Here is a 15,240-nt window from a genome sequence, read left to right as displayed (position 1 = left end):
AAATTAAAACTACTAAAATGATACAGTACCGTTATGTATCATTATTATTAAAGGTGGCTGAGAGAGAGAGAGTAGGACACAAGGGGAAGAGTCGTCGGTAAAGAGGTGTGTGTTTATCTGATTCCTTATATCTGACTGCTGTCTGCACAGTTTTTGCCGTAGTTCTTGCTGTGACGGCGCAGGTTCGAGTCCAACCCGGTCCAATGTGTGTCACTTTGTTGTAATCCACCCTCTGTACCTACGACTACGAATAATGAAGGCAAATGCCTAAAAAACTAAAATTTTCTGCTTTTCCTTCTGGGGTCAAAGAAATAAGAAAAAAAAGAAAAGAAATCCCCATTCAAACTTTGCCAAAAGTGTTATGTACACCCCCTTTTGAAATCAGGGCAACATGAAGTCAAATATTATGCTTTATACAGTCTATGCTTAAAACTTTAATGAAACTAGAATAACCAAAATGGACAAATAATTTATAATTAACAAAAGAAGAAATAATAATTTCCTTTAGGCGACAACCTGTGAAAATACCCCTGTAGTGCATGCACTGGGGGGAAAAAAGAAAAAAAGTAGCAAAAAAAAAAGAAGTAGCAAATGCACAAGTAAGCACTTTGGTGTACCTTTATGAGAGTCAGTAAAATATGCCCCCGTGACTGTTATATAATGCATTCCTATATTATAGTTTTAGCGTAAAAGAAAGATTTTATTGTTGTAGTTGGTTGGATGGAGCTAATTTTTGTATGTTTTATAACGGTAATTAATGGTATCATATTCAGATTGTTGTTCATTGTCGATTATTTCAATAATAGTAGTAGATCGTAGTAATGAGATTAATGAAAAATAAAATAAAACATCAGCAAAACCAGTGTTTGTATGCATAGGCTACAGCATCATCTGTAAAACTGTGAAATAGCTGCCCAAACCATGGATGTATTATGCCCAAACACCCGTACAAATTGGAAGTGTTTTACGCATGCGCACTGAGGCGGAGCCGGACAGGCACAAATCCATGGCGATTTAGCCTATTTAATTGTGTGCTCTGGAAATGAAACTATTGTTTTAGCCACGGAGACGGAGTTAGTTTTTTTTCTCTTTTTTTTCAGGTGCGTCCACATCCGGTCTAAGAGGCCAGAATCTGCATGCATGGGAAATGTAAACGGACGCCAACGCTCTTGACTCCTGCGTGTCTCTGATACATCCTGCCAGGAGCGGAAGTGTCTGGGATCCTGCTCAATCCATCGCTCCAAAACAGTCGTTTGTAAAGGGAGACGGGGCGAGCACCGTCTGTATCTGCTCCCCGACACCATCACCGCCTGCAGCCTGAGCACCGCCGACCGTACACCTATCGGCACGGGACATGCTCTACGAGGTTCGGGCTTTGTACCACGGCACACATCGTGTATGCGTAATAATGTACTGACGAACGGGCTGTGGAGGACCGCTAGGGAAATGTGGTGGCGAAAAAAATAATCCGAGTGTGGTCTTTGTATTTTCTTGTGGATTTTTGTTATAGGTCTGCGCAATCGACGTAAACGCCTGCCTGGACACAGGAGAGGATTAAGTTACCGCTGCTGCTGGCGGCGGATTATTTTATTGGCCTTCTCTTGTCACGCCCGAGTCTTTGGTGATCCTTTTTCCAATTAAGAGAGCTCGCTGAAAAGCAAGGTACGATGTCGAAAATTATAACCCCTTCCGCTTTATTGCAACGCATTAACATACTCCCTTTGTTGCCTTTTCCTTACTGGTAGTTGGTCAGAACCACATACCATTGTAGTCTACTGTGTGCGGACAACAATAAACTCCCTCAGTTAAATGCTGTAGTGTGCCTTTGTGGATCCAGTTAGACAGGATGGGTAAAGATGTAACCATATAGAACTATAGGAGGGGGGAAACTAATTAGAAACAAACACCTATGCAAGTGTTTCTGCTTTGACAACTGTGCATCGTTAGGTGGATGGCATATAGAGTTACTGGATCCCCTGCCTCAGCAGCAGCTCTGGCCGCCCAACCCCCTTCCCTGTCAGTGCCACAGCATGTTTTGGTTTCAGGCGGATCATGCCCTTTTGTCCACTGAAGCCTGACTGTACTTTTCAGGGCAGACTCCCAGTATGAAAGAATTTGCCTGTTGTTTTGACAGCTCCCTTCTCTGTCTCTCTCTCTGGCAGTCCAGAGACGTCAGGGACTTTCAGAATAAACTTTAGAAAAGCTCGGAAAGCCCGTGGTTTTGATTTGGACGCCGGTGCAGAAACAAGTTCATGTGTTATACTTGGGGGTGGGAAAGGCTTTAAATTAGAAGTGGAACAGGACAATTTCTAGTTACACATATTCACAAGTAGAAACAAGAAACAGCAATTGTAATGTTTATCATAGTTATGTATACTTTCAGATTACAATTGCAAGATTTTACTTAAATACACTCAACACTCAAAAATTTCAGATTAGGCTACTAAACAAAATTTAGTGTTTATTTAAAGTAAAACTAGTAAAAAGGACAATTAAAAACACACTTTCATTACTTTTAAAATAATATAAGTGGTGCTTGAAATTAAATTTGTGACAGAAATGTGTTATGATGTTGATTAACTGTTTGGATGAGGATAGTGTGAAATTACTTATTGTTTCACACCACAGTTGCTTGTTTGACTGGATAATACATAGGCCTATGTTTTCCATCCATCCAGACTCTGTTTAACTATGTCAAAGTATAATGTGTGAATAATTTCACATGAATTTATCCTCTTCACTTGTGACACTTGTGTTTGTCTTCCCCCATAGATATGTCGTTCCGGCGAGGCGTGGTGCGGCAGAGCAAATTCCGCCACGTTTTTGCTCAGGCGTGGAAAGCCGAACACTGCATCGACGATGTCAGAGTGTCCCGCGTTACCTGGGACAGTCCCCTGTGTGCGGTCAGCCCCAAATTCATCGCCGTCATCATCGAAGCAGGAGGAGGAGGAGCCTTCCTCGTGGTTCCGATCAGCAAGGTCTGACCGGCGCTGCTGCGTTACATCAGATAAACGCTGAATCAATATTCCTAAAGGCCTCGCTCTTATTTCCCGTCTTCCACTCTGCAACTAAAAGCATTTTGTCCTTCCACATATACTGTAGCTAATGCATGTGCAGCGCTTTCACAGGCGGATATCAGATAAGCGTTGCTAGTTTTGTAATCTTAACACTTCTCCAGCATGCTGTCACAGTTGCATCATTTCTTTCTTCTCACAGAGTGGCAGGATCGATCAGTCCTGTCCGACGGTGTGTGGCCATGCGGCGCCGGTGCTGGACATCCAGTGGTCTCCTCATGATGACAGTATCATAGCAAGTGCCTCGGAGGACTGCACAGTAAAGGTAGCCTGACGACCTCGAGGCTTGTCATTGTGATGCCGGTCGGTGTCACAATCTATGTATGTATGTATGTATGGGCAGGTTACTATGGCTGCAGTCGTGCTAAATTTGAAGAAGCCGTGTGGTATAAATACTATTTCTCAGTTCCTTTCACATGCAGTAAATTTAGAGAACCGTGATAGAATAGTTATTCAAGAGTAGATAGTAAGCGGCAGTCTGAAACTAATTGCCTTATCTGAGAATCAAGATGAGGCAAAATGGTAAAAAAAAGCATGGCTGCCTCTTTATAAATTTGTGTGTCGTCCCCTGTTATGTGTAGGTGTGGCAGATCCCAGACGGGGGCCTGACAAGTCCGATGACCGAGGCTATTGTGACCCTTGAGGGCCACAGTAAAAGAGTGGGAATCCTGGCTTGGCACCCAAGTGCCTTCAACATCCTCCTAAGTGCAGGTAGTGTCATTTGACCCGTTCAGGTACCCCATACAAGTTGCAAAAAAAAAAAACAACTTGGAGTGTGTGTGACTGCTTAACTATGCCTTACTGCTTCTTTACATGTTCACAGTCCAGAGCTTGGTTTAAATATTAAACTCTACGACTGTCGTTTTACATGCATTTACATAAAAACGACCTCAAAGGGCAATGCGCTGGCTAGCAGACTAAGTAAAAGGAGCATGCATCGCTCTGGGCTTTTATATTACACATAAAAGTCAGCGTCGCCACATAACAAAACTTTTAGAAAAGTGATAGTGACACACAGCTATCAGTGAGAGTTGAAGAGCAGCTATAACCTTACTGTGTTGGTGTTCAGTGGCCAGCTAGTTCAGCTACTACTGCATTATACAAGCCAGCAACAGGATATCCCTCCGCAGCAATTAATAGCATGCAGCGCTAGTTCAAAGGGGAATGTGATGAACCTGAAAAATAATTACACTTTGCTGAGGAGGATGGATTTTGTTTCATTTGACAATGTGTATCCCAGGACATTTAGCATGCAAACTAAGGCAGCCTTTTATGTACATATTTATCTTAACCCTATGTGACGTTGTGAGCTGCTGTTATTGCATGCTCATGAGACTGCAGCGCATGTTTTTCCAACTCACCTACCTTGGTTCTGTTGTTCAACTCGTCACGGAGACATTTTGTTGCAATATAATGATGTTTTTAAATTTTATAAAGCCATAAGGTAAATCAAATTATCAGTTGTTGTGTCATGAACAGAAATAAATAATATTAAAGTTCCTTAAAGGGATAGTAGCATTTTTTTAAAGTGGGGTTGTATGATCTACAAATAGCCCCTAAGTACTTTAATTGCAGTAGAAGACTCTCTGCACTCCTCCCGTTAGCAACACCAGCCCATAGCCCTGCCCAGAGATTTACAACATACAGTGTTGTGAACAGACCCAAAGAAACAGCCCATTTCCGCGGCCTAAAAGAGGTTTTACCTGAAAAAAAAATACACAGTTCCATTGTTCGCTATAATATAATTTTTTCCAGCCCCTCAAGGTGCAGGAAAAACGTAGTTTTTATTTGGACCTAACCAACTGCTGATCAGCGGGCGCTAACCCTGGGCGGAGGGATACGTGAGTTGGTTAGGTCCAAATAAAAACTGCGTTTTTGCTGCACTTTAAAAGGCTGGAAAAAATTCTATTATAGCGAACAATGGAACTGTGTATTTTTTTTCAGGTAAAACCTCTTTTAGGCCGCGAAAATGGGCTGTTTTCTTTGGGTCTGATCATACAACCCCACTTTTAAAAAAAATGCTACTATCCCTTTAACCTTCAAAAATGAGCTACTCTTCATCAGGGCTGTGTGGGTTCCTGAATCCTGATTGGAACTTGAAACTTTTCTAGAAAATATGTCTTCAGGAATTTAACACAACTGACAGCCTAAGCCTGCAGACACCTGAAGGTAACAGCGTTAGCATGGCAGATCGAACGTGTGAAAAATCACAGGACAATTACTGGCAAGTGGAGTCTGAAGATGCCATCAGCTGCTGAACCAATCGCCTTGCCCACTATTTGCACACAGGTACACACTTGTCAAATGGGAAGTCCATTTCTCCACACACAGAGAGACTTACAAGCAAGTGCTGGAAAGTCCAATGAAAACACCAACATGAAGTTCAGTCCTGGACATTTTCCGTCTCTTAAGAACCAGCCTCACCACCTTCTCTCCTGTTTCAGGCTGTGATAACGTCATTTGCGTGTGGAACGTGGGCACCGGGGAGCTCGTGTACCAGCTGAACGACGCCCATCCAGACCTGATCTACAGTGTGGCCTGGAACAGGGATGGCAGCGCTATCTGCACCGTCTGCAAAGACAAGGCCCTGCGCGTCATCGACCCACGGAGGGGCACCGTCCTCAAGGTGATTAAAAATGTTTCCGCCACACATGCAGATGCTTACAGGAGAGATCATAGACCTGTACATACATGAATCAAAGTGATCGAGTGCTATTTTCATTGTCCTTGCAGGTGAAAGAGAAGGTCCATGACGGTACCAGGCCTATGAGAGCCGTGTTCCTCACAGATGGGAAGATCCTGACCACAGGCTTCAGCCGTATGAGCGAGAGACAGCTTGCATTGTGGGATATGGTAGGTCTCTTCATGTTACAAGTATGCATAGGAATTACATTCACATTGAAAAATGCTGCCACCAGTTCCAAGGAATTAGTGGCAATATGCACTTAATCTAGCAAGGCTCAAAGTAAAGGTGTGATTGGATGCTGGATAGATGTTTGTTAAAGGGATAGTTCACCCAAAATTCAAATTTCACTCATTTTCTACTCACCCTCATGTCGACTAAGGGTTGGGAGAAGGTTCAGAGTCCTCCGTGCCTTTTTGGAGTTACAGGGGGGCTCCGCGCAACACTGCATGTCCATATGACGGTTGCGAACGGAGCTCACTTTTCTTCGTCCAAAAAGACACACCAAAAAACATCCAAATACCTCCATGCTGCTCGTCTGTAATGTCCCTCTTGTATTGAAGCCCCGACATGAGAAATTGTTCCGAAAAAAATGACACAGGCAAAGCAGTGAACTGAGACACTGGGAGCTTCCGCTACAAACAAGCTTAAAATATAGACTTATTTAATTTTTTTCGGAACAATTTCTCATGTCAGGGCTTCAATACAAGAGGGACATTACAGACGAGCAGCATGGAGGTATTTGGATGTTTTTTTGCTGTGTCTTTTTGGATGAAGAAAAGTGAGCTCCGTTCTCAACCGTCATATGGACATGCAGTGCTGCACGGAGCCCCGCTGTAACTCAGAGAAGGCACGGAGGACTCTGAAACTTCTCCCAACCCTTAGTTGAAATTTGAATTTTGGGTGAACTATCCCTTTAAATGTTTTTTTTGTTTTTCTTGTAATTACAGAAAGATCTCTCAGAGCCAATGGCTGTACAAGAAATGGATACAAGTAATGGAGTTCTCCTACCCTTTTATGACCCGGACACCAACATGGTCTACCTGTGCGGAAAGGTATGAGTCCAGATTTGCATGACAAATAATGCCGTCATGATATTTTGTTTAATTTTCCATTCACCTTTTGGTTTCTGTTTGGGTTTTCAGGGCGACTGCACCATCCGGTATTTTGAAGTGACAGATGAATCCCCATATGTTCACTTCCTCAGCCTGTACAGCAGCAAGGAGCCGCAGAGAGGAGCAGGCTTTCTTAGTAAAAGAGCAGTGGACGTCAACAAGTGTGAAATTGCCAGGCAAGTACGGTATCTTGGATCAGGAGAGGCTGCTTCTATTCTAATCAACAAATTCAAAGAAAAGACTTAAACCACCACTGCTGCCAAATCCTGTCGAGCCCTTTGTCATACTACATCCTAACCCCGAACAGGATCACTGTAGTTTACTTGTAATCAGTCCAACATACACCAACTTCTACTGCCAATGATCACATGTGTACACATCCACCTCTGAAAACAGTCCCCAACAAAATACACTTGTACTTTTGTCTGAATAACCTTGGCCATGGTTTCACTCCGTTGGCTGGGAACCACAGAAAGTCTTGAGAGAGAGCACATTGTACAACACATTGTAGTTTTAGTTCCTCAAAGTAAGATTAATATAGAAAGACATCAGACTTTTAATAGAAGGTCTGTTTTCCTTCTCTTTCGTAGGTTCTACAAACTGCACGAAAGGAAAGTGGAACCCATCTCGATGACTGTACCAAGGAAGGTAAGACCCTGTTTGTAGTTTAGCTGTAACTACACAGCTGGTGTTGTAAGTTAGCGCTCTGCTTACCACATCACCAACTCTTTTCTTTTCCTTGATCATGTCTTTGCTTTTTTATTTTCTTATTCTCTAATACCAACTTGTGTAAGCATCCAATCTGCCCTGAAGATATTGTGCTGTTCAAAGGGTGTAATATAAATATTGTCCTGTAAATGCAACAATGGGAGAAGCTTTTCTGAGGTAACAATCGCTACCACCTACTCCCTGCAAAACATTTTGCTGGAGAGAACACTTACAAATAGCCTCTTTTTAAGAAGATTTTATTTAAAGGAGAATTCTGGTCATTTTGTAAGTAACGCTCTACAGCTCTAGGTCCCCGAGTGCGACCATAGGAAAAAATCTGAGAAAAATATGTGCAGACCGGACCTAGCTCTCCTCCTGCTCCTCCTGCGCTACACTGCAGTTAAACAGCGAAGTAATGGGGGCAGTTCTTCTGGACGGGAAAAAAAGCAGTTATATTCATATTGATGCTTTTTTCCCCATCCAAAATCACTTTTTTCCGCCTAAATCCGTGTTTTCCTCGCTTTTTTGTCTTTGTTGATATGGAAACAGTCCCGAGCTCGACAGTCGACTAGTAAGGTCTACCCTGTAAGCTAGAGTAAACAGAGGTATGTGATAAAAACACACATTAACACTGCTCTCTCATATTAACAGAGTTTATGCACACTCAGTGTTGTGTGGTAAGGAACTGGTGGATGTTGCAAAGCATGTGTAGTGATATTTTGAGCATTATATTGGGGCCAAAGTCGCGGTTAGAAGAACTGCCCCCATTACTTTGCTGTTTAACTGCAGTGTAGCGCAGCTAACAGGAGGAGAGCGAGGTCCGGTCTGCACAGATTTTTCTCTGATTCTTTCCTATGGTCGCACTCGGGGACCTAGAGCTGTAGAGCGTTATGACTGGAAGTCTCCTTTAAGTGACTTACTATTCAAATACTATTACACAGGAAAATTCATCAAGAATTCAACAATAAAAACTCTCTCTGCCTCCCTAGTCAGATCTGTTCCAAGGAGACCTCTACCCGGACACCGCCAGCTTGGAGCCGGCTCTCCTGGCTGATGAATGGATCGCTGGGCAGGACGCGCCACCACTGTCGGTCTCCCTGAGCGGTGGCTACTCGGCGCCTTCGTCTAAGCACAGAGACACCCTCAGGGGCAAGCCCAGGCTCGTGTCCCAGGACTCTGGGAGTGGGGCCGCCCCGCCTGCAGCTGGAAATGTGTCCGCTCCGACATCTACACCTACCTCCGCCACCAAGGAGGTAGAAGAAGAGCCGCGAGTCGCCACAAGAGAGACCGACGGAAATGCAGAGAGGCCGAAGAAAGAGGTGAGTTGATAGAATAAGAGATGTTAAAGGGATAGTAGCATTTTTTTAAAGTGGGGTTGTATGATCTCCAAATAGCCCCTAAGTACTTTAATTGCAGTAGTCGAAGACTCTCTGCACTCCTCCCGTTAGCAACGCCAGCCCATAATAGCCCTGCCCAGAGATTTACAACATACATTGTTGTGAATGGACCCAAAGAAACGGCCTATTTTCGTGGCCTAAAAGAGGTTTTACCTGAAAAAAATACACAGTTCCATTGTTCGCTATAATATATTTTTTTCCAGCCCTTCAAAGTGCAGGAAAAACGCAGTTTTTATTTGGACCTAACCAACTGCTGATCGGCGGGCACTAACCCTGGGCGGAGGGATACGTGAGTTGGTTAGGTCCAAATAAAAACTGTGTTTTTCCTGCACTTTGAAGGGCTGGAAAAAATTATATTATAGTGAACAATGGAACTGTGTATTTTTTTTCAGGTAAAACCTTTTTTAGGCCGTGAAAATAGGCTGTTTCTTTGGGTCTGTTCACAACAATGTATGTTGTAAATCTCTGGGCAGGGCTATTATGGGCTGGCGTTGCTAACGGGAGGAGTGCAGAGAGTGTTCTACTGCAATTTAAGTACTTAGGGGCTATTTGTAGATCATACAACCCCACTTTAAAAAAAATGCTACTATCCCTTTAACCTCAACATTTTTCAAGATTTTCAAGTAATTTACTGATTTTTTTTTTACCTTGTCTACTTCCTACTTCCAGGATGAACTGTTAAACGAGCTGTTAGCAGAGATGAAGGCTTTACGCGCCGTCGTTCTCGCTCAGAACCAGAGAATCGAGTTGCTGGAGAGGCAGCTGGCTCGGATTGAAGACGGCGACGTATGAGGAGACAAGAGGTTCACTACATTCAGAGGGCATTCCTGCTAAATCCATAGACCATAGCCTTACTAGAATCAACAAGTATCTTGAGCTGTGTGAGTGGGAGAATGTAGTGTAGGGTGGTAACTTAACTGTGAATCACAGTGGGGTTACAACCAGATCAACTATTGCGACGAATTATAAGACCACAATTTGTTTCTGCCATTGTTTTCCAGATTGTGGTCGAGAACAGGGGGGCGTCATCTGCATAATAGTGAAATTTAGCAGTAAAGTAATGTTTGGTTTTTCTTATGAAGGAATATTGTAGCAGCTAATTGGTGGTGCTTATAGTGCAGATTGGAGCTTTGCAAAAAACCATGTGTTAATTTTCGAAGGACTTTGAAGGAGTTACAGTGGCACCGTTGCCTCATATTAATGCACAAAGTAGGAGCAAAATAGCACTATATCAAAGCTATCGAAGGTTGACATTCTATAGCAAAGCAATGAAGTACCACTAATATGAGTTTTCTCTCACAAATGTAAGCATTAGGGCTATTTAATCAGGTAGTTAAAGCTGCTAAACTGTGACGTCATTTCAGACCCCTAGTTGTTAACTCATCATGTGACTTGTGCTTTCTTTTACTACTTCATTATAGGACGCCGTGTATAAGGTTAATGGTAGGAAAAATCTTCTGGTACACAAATCATGAGCTTGACAGAGGGGATCGTGTGAATGATGGCTAATGAGAGTGTAGCAAAAATATTTATGTGTATTGTAATTCTGTGTAGTCTTAGCAGTCAATGAAAAGGTAAGACTTGTGATATGGTACCTCATGTTGTCAGGTTTTTCTGTAACATCGTGAGGCGAGATATTCGTGGACATTATCATTAAGACATAAATACGTAAAAAAAATATGTTCTTCTTTAATTTCTCTGGCCCTGTGGCTGTATTTTGGCGTGCCCCTAAAGAGGAGTAGACTTAACACCTTTGTGAAGTGGCTGGGTCAGCCAAATACAACACATAACAAGTAAAACCCTAACACTTGTTATGGCGCAGTCACAACAAAGAAAGAAAGAAAGAGGAAGTTACAGTGAAACATTTTATACGGTTCGCAAATGCATTTGTATTGGTGTAAAAAGATGGAAAGCTCTTTTTGATTTTTTTCCCCCCTTTTTTTTTACTGTTAGTTTTGTGTGTTTTTTTCCACTATACTTACAGGCCATTTTACCCAATCGGTCAGTCATAGTGCAACAATGGTACATTCCACATCAAGCTAATCCCTTTATTACTTTAATTGTACTTTATATTTCTTTACACACTGACCTCTTAACACTAAATGTAAAAGCAGTAGCAATTTAATTGAGACTACATTGTGAAAGCTCAATAAACATTCATTCCTCCTTTGTATGAATTGAATGGGGGTTTTATTTACACCAAGAAATGTTCTGTTTTATCACATATGAGGTATTGGTGGTCATTTCTAGGTCAGGTTATACTGTATATTGTATGTGTTTACCCCATACAGGATACAAAAACCAAGCTGCCTTAGTTGATACAATATGCAGCAGAGAGTTTGCCCATATGTTCCTTTGTGATACAGTTCCTGAAGTTGTTGCATATCAATTAGATGTGAGTGAGTCGTGTGACCACACTGAGCAACCAAGTAAGAATGACACATAAGAGAACTGCAGAGTTTATTTGCACGTCTCAAATCCACCGTGCCTGGCTGCAGGGGAACAGCTGGGAGTTGATGAGAAAATCTCAAAACAAAAGGGTTGCATGACACAGAACAATAATCTATGGTCTATTAAATAAGTATTATGAATAATGATTCATAAACAAGGAAAGGCTTCAAAACAGAGAATTTATTTTGAAAAATACCAGTAAAGTGACCCAAACATAGTCGATCCAGCTGCTGTTCATCCCGGTATACTTTTCCAAATGAGAGCTCATGGCTGGCAAAGGCACCTAGGACCAACTGAGCATTTAGAGTCACAAATTCACAGATTGAGGTATCAAAAGACGAGGCAAAAGAAATAAACTGTCTTTAGTAAAAGGCACAAAACAAGTACACAGTATAAGGTGAAAAGAAAAGAAAAGAAAGCAAGAAACTCAAATATAAGATTGATGATTTCTGGTATTGTAAAATATTTTATAACATCATCACTCTGCTGTTACTTTCCACCTATTAAGTAAAATTAGACACCAGTAGTTGTGTGCATTGTTCGATACAGTGTAAAGTTACACTACAGATTGCTGTCTATTTTAGGTGTAGGGGCTGTGGCTGCCCAGCCATTGAAGCAGAAACAGGATGTGGCTGATGCGCTTCACATTCAGAAACCTTGTGCAGCTTTTGAGTTTGGTGCATCCATTTGATAGGTTATAAACTTACATGTGTGATGTGTTATCATTAACTCTTTTTTTTTCCACAGATGAAACAATTATATGGATTACGAGTGTATGTATATCGAAATTACATGAGCTCAACAGTAAAGGTCACCATCACTTCTGTTGCCTTTTACGGAGCTGGTGTTACAACCTGCATGTGAACAGAAACGACAGTGCCAAGTTCAAACGTGTAACAGGAAACAAGTACAGTATCTTAACTTATAGCTCCCGTTAGTTTGCCTGTCTGTGTCTTAAGATATGCGTAATGTAATTGCCACCTGTGGTGCGAATTCAAAGTGACACTGTGCAATGAAAAAAATATTCAAATGGGTAAATCTTCCTCTTTCCATAAATAACCATGTGTTTTCCTTGCTGTGCTTTCCACCGCACCCTGCTTGATTTTTTTTTTTTGTCTTTAATCTGCGTTCTCGCCCCCCTTCCCCTCCAGCCTCCACCCTCCACCCTCTACTCACAGTTTCAGCTCTAGCTTTTCATCACCACATGCCATGCACCAGCCCTTGTCTCCTCCTCACAGACACACACAGACTATCACTGTTCAAAACTACTGTCAATGTCACCAGTCACTCCCTTTCTGGTCTTCGTGTTTTGGCTCCACAAAGGTTATCTCCTGTTCACAAACGTGGTGAGTTTTTCCCACTGTTTATTTATGTTCATGTTCATTTTATACTTTTTTTTTTTTTTTTTTTGAACAACATTTTTTGCTGCATGTATTTTTGTTTTGTCTAATGTGATTGGCTCATGTTTTGTCTGCTTGTGTCTGTAGTTACAGCTCCAAACCTATTAACATTTTATATTTAAAAATATTTGAACCATAATTTTAAGTACTGGTACAATAATCTGTGTTATAATTGAAATATTGCGAGCATTGCCATATCACTAATATCAGATCAGATCAGAATATTTTAGCTTTGATTGCATCTTTAATGCCCCTACTTGTGTTTTTTTTCATATTTAAACTTAAAGTTGCACTACACAATGCATATATGAGATTAATCTGCTCAGCAATGGCTTGAAAAGTTTCCCCGCCTCAAACTGACAGATGCAGTTTAATTATCATTTTTGACAGGAAACCAGCAATGCTGTCAGCGGTCTGCTAGCTTCCTGTCATTCCAGCGCAGACGATATCTTACTCAAACAAGATAGGCAATACACACTTCCTGTTGTACCACAAGCGTATGTAGCCATCTTATTATAATTCTTTGTAGATGATGCCCTCATTTAATTAAATGTCAAGTATTTCAGACAGGTAGATGGAAGCACCATGCGTCTTCATTTTACTCTTACTCGTCTTTACTTTTTTACTGTTTTCTTTATTTAGATTCTGGCTGTGAATTCACCAATGGACCGCCTTCTCATCAAAACTTCACAACTGCTTTGAAAGCACAAGGGGTTTGACAAACTGCCAAAAATCAACCCTTGACTGTGACAACAAGCCTGTGGGATTTTTCTACACAATAAGGATTTTTTTCTTTCTAAAGAGGTATGGTATAGGCTACATGTCTGAATCTAATCTGACTCAGTGTTTTGAGATTTACAGCTTGATAAAACTGAGAATTTTGTTTAGCTTCCCCTGCTCACAAGAAACACTGCTTAACATCTGTGTAACTCTGCTTTTTGATATTGAAGAATGCCACCTAGTTTTGTCTGAAGGTGAAAAAATATGCACAAAAACAGCTTCCTTCCCCAGTTTTCATGTTTTACGCTTCGCTAAGACGACTGACTGCTGGCGGATATTTACTTCACACACGTGTAAATGATTTTACACCTAAAGATATAGTAACTATCCCCCAGGGTGACACTCCCATGAACACAAAAACATACACTTGACAACACTACAATGACATTCTCTAATGTATGACGTGCTAACTCTGTGAAACTTGTCTCGCCCTTCATTTCAGGCATGGAGGATAAAGCGCCCTCAACTACAATTGTCATTGCCCTTTCTCTCTTCCTAGTCTGCCTGCTTGCATTGCTGATCTTCTTGTACAAGAAGTTGAACAGGGATACGAATGGAGAATACACTATCCGCCAAATGGTGTACAAGGAAGGAGGGATCAGGGACCGGGTGAGGCGTGCAACATTAGCTCTGGAGACACGTCTGGGAGTCCACCTGTGGCCTCGCGGTGACTCGGATGAAGAAGGAGAGGAAATGCAGGAATTCGAAGATGAGGAGGAACAGGTGGAGGAAGGTGATAGTCAGAGAAGTTACAGTGAAGGCGATGACCAGGAGGAGGAGGAGGAGGACGACGAGGAGGAAGAGGAAGAGGACGAGGCTGGAAATAATGCCCTACTGTGTGGTAAGGGAAAAGGAGATGGCACCTCAGAGAAGTCAAACTTGGAGAATTCGGACGCGGGGGGGCAAAGCGCGCTGACGGACCAGTCAGAGGCACAGGAAGAGACGGATGAGAAAAAGGAGAAAAAAGGGGATAAAGATGGGGATGGAGAAGGTAAAGGGGAAGCAAGTGGAGGGACTGGATTGTTGATAGACCTTAAGCAGTTCTCTGGAAGTGCCATCTGGTCTGACGAAAGCAAAAGTGATGGAGATATGACTGCATTGTGAGTACAGTAGGAAAAAATATCGAATACAAAGGTGGTTGAGGGAACTGTCCCAAGCACACTGTCAGGGATACAAGCCCATGGTGTTGAAATGATTCATCCACTATTTTCCCAGAAAAAGCTTAATATAATGATGGTAGCTATGACTCTGGTCTTAACTACTTCCAGTTAAGGTGTTGTGATAAAAAATAAAAATAAAAAAAAGCTGACTGCTGAATGAAGCTGTTATAAATATGCAGAGGTAAAATGGATTTTGAATGTTTGTGTAAATGTACCTTTCATAATGTACCACTGACTAAGAGTGAAGAAATCATATTTTGGATTATTGTAATAGCCTATTGAATGCTGTATAATGTTGGAGTGTCGCTTTTTTTTTTTTTTGCTTTAAATGTTTTTTTCTGACTTGCATAAAAAAAAAATAAAAGTGCAAAAAAAAGCATTTTAATGTGTTCTTCTTATTTGTAATTAGCTGAAACTTAATAAGGGTTGTTGTCTTTATGAAAAATATTGAAGCTGATTCAAAACTTTACCA

At 41.7% G+C, this 15,240-nt stretch overlaps 1 protein-coding gene and 1 long non-coding RNA gene across 2 annotated transcripts; both read left to right on the top strand.

The window, feature by feature from the left end:
* The first annotated feature begins 19 nt into the window (after positions 1 to 19).
* Positions 20 to 11,148, top strand: coro1b (coronin, actin binding protein, 1B). The gene is made up of 13 exons (XM_083993448.1): positions 20 to 105; positions 1,101 to 1,366; positions 1,511 to 1,662; positions 2,773 to 2,978; positions 3,217 to 3,339; positions 3,656 to 3,785; positions 5,519 to 5,700; positions 5,808 to 5,927; positions 6,708 to 6,812; positions 6,903 to 7,048; positions 7,463 to 7,520; positions 8,570 to 8,899; positions 9,647 to 11,148. Exons 4-13 carry the CDS (start codon positions 2,775 to 2,777, stop codon positions 9,767 to 9,769), a joined length of 1,521 nt encoding a protein of 506 aa, XP_083849574.1. The 5' UTR covers positions 20 to 105; positions 1,101 to 1,366; positions 1,511 to 1,662; positions 2,773 to 2,774; the 3' UTR covers positions 9,770 to 11,148.
* A 1,493-nt stretch (positions 11,149 to 12,641) lies between these two features.
* Positions 12,642 to 15,116, top strand: LOC311001653. Its single transcript, XR_014596190.1, has 3 exons — positions 12,642 to 12,774; positions 13,471 to 13,632; positions 14,051 to 15,116. It is a non-coding gene; the product is annotated as an uncharacterized lncRNA (long non-coding RNA).
* The last annotated feature ends 124 nt before the right edge of the window (positions 15,117 to 15,240 follow it).

Source organism: Trachurus trachurus (genome assembly GCF_905171665.1).
Source record: "Trachurus trachurus genome assembly, chromosome: 18".
NCBI classification, from domain to species: domain Eukaryota; kingdom Metazoa; phylum Chordata; class Actinopteri; order Carangiformes; family Carangidae; genus Trachurus; species Trachurus trachurus.
Note: the sequence above shows the minus strand (reverse complement) of the source record. Positions and strands in the feature narration are given on the sequence as shown.